Raw genomic sequence first — 1,069 nt, forward strand, 5'->3', positions numbered from 1 at the left:
CCCGAGGCGCCCGCGCAGCCCGTGCGCGGCGCGGCCGTGCCCGGGGGCAGCCCGGGGCGCCGCGGGGCTCCTACCTGAAGCAGTCGGCGTGCCAGTCTGCGTTCAGGGCCTGCAGGTACTGCCCGTCGTAGATGCCGTGGCCGCAGCTCGCACATACAGGCAGGTCGGTCCCTGGGAGGGCGGCGGGGCCGTCAGCGCCCACGGGCAGCCCCATCCTGCCCCCAAGCACCCACGTGACGCCCCGTCGCCCCTCTGAGGTGCCCCCAGCCCCCAGGRCCCTGCAGCGCCGGTGCGCTCCATCAATGGGCTTTACATAACGGGGACGGGTCAGCGCGCCCACGTCCCCAGGGCAGGGATGGCGCCCAGCACGGGGCAGCCCACGAGGGGGSCAGCCCGCTGGGTGTCCCCAGGGCCTGTGACCAGCCGAGGGGGCAGCAGGAGGACACGGGTGGGTGTTGGGGGTGCAGGGGTGTCCGGGTGCCTGCGCCCGGCTGCACAAGGGGGTCCGGGGGTGACGGCAGCCAAGGGCCCAGGGCTGGTGGTGCGAGGGGAGCAGGGACACGGAGGGACATGGGGGTACAGAGGGACACGGGGAAGCAGGGCATGCGGGAGGGCCACACAGGGAGGGCTGTATCCTGCAGAGCGGGAGGATGTGGGGACATGCCGCGGGGCGCAGGAGGGGTGCAGGGACACACGCAGGGGGACGCAGAGGGGTGCAGGGTGGAAGGCAGGGTGCACGCTCAGGGCTGCAGGGAGGCAGCGCGTGGCGCGAGGGCTGTGGGGGCACCGAGGGCGCGGGACGGGCGCAGGGTGCAGGGGATGCAGGGTGCCGGGGATGCAGGGTGCAGGCGGGGTGCAGGGTGCAGGTGGGGTGCAGCTGCGTGGACACGGGGGGACGCGGACAGAGGATCCAAGGGTGCCGGGGAAGCAGGGGGTGCCGGGTTGATGCAGGGCAGGACAGAGGCGGGTGCTGGGGGCGCAGGGGGGCACTGGCAGTGCGGGGTGGGCACGGGCCGGAGCAGGGAGCCCCAGGGCAGGCAGGGGGGCTGCCACAGGGATGGGAGAGGGG

The 1,069-nt window shown here is 74.6% G+C and overlaps 1 protein-coding gene across 1 annotated transcript in view; it reads right to left on the reverse strand.

Annotated features, from left to right (window-relative positions):
* The window catches only part of LIMK1 (LIM domain kinase 1), a 9,543-nt gene extending 9,329 nt beyond the window's left edge, over positions 1 to 214 (reverse strand). The window contains exon 1 of the mRNA XM_026050154.1: positions 75 to 214. Within this exon, the coding sequence (XP_025905939.1) occupies positions 75 to 214 (140 nt within the window). The remainder of the gene's footprint in view (positions 1 to 74) is intronic.
* Between the last annotated feature and the right edge of the window lie 855 nt (positions 215 to 1,069).

Source organism: Nothoprocta perdicaria, unplaced genomic scaffold (genome assembly GCF_003342845.1).
Source record: "Nothoprocta perdicaria isolate Ctin4 unplaced genomic scaffold, notPer1 scaffold_66, whole genome shotgun sequence".
In the NCBI taxonomy this organism is placed as follows: domain Eukaryota; kingdom Metazoa; phylum Chordata; class Aves; order Tinamiformes; family Tinamidae; genus Nothoprocta; species Nothoprocta perdicaria.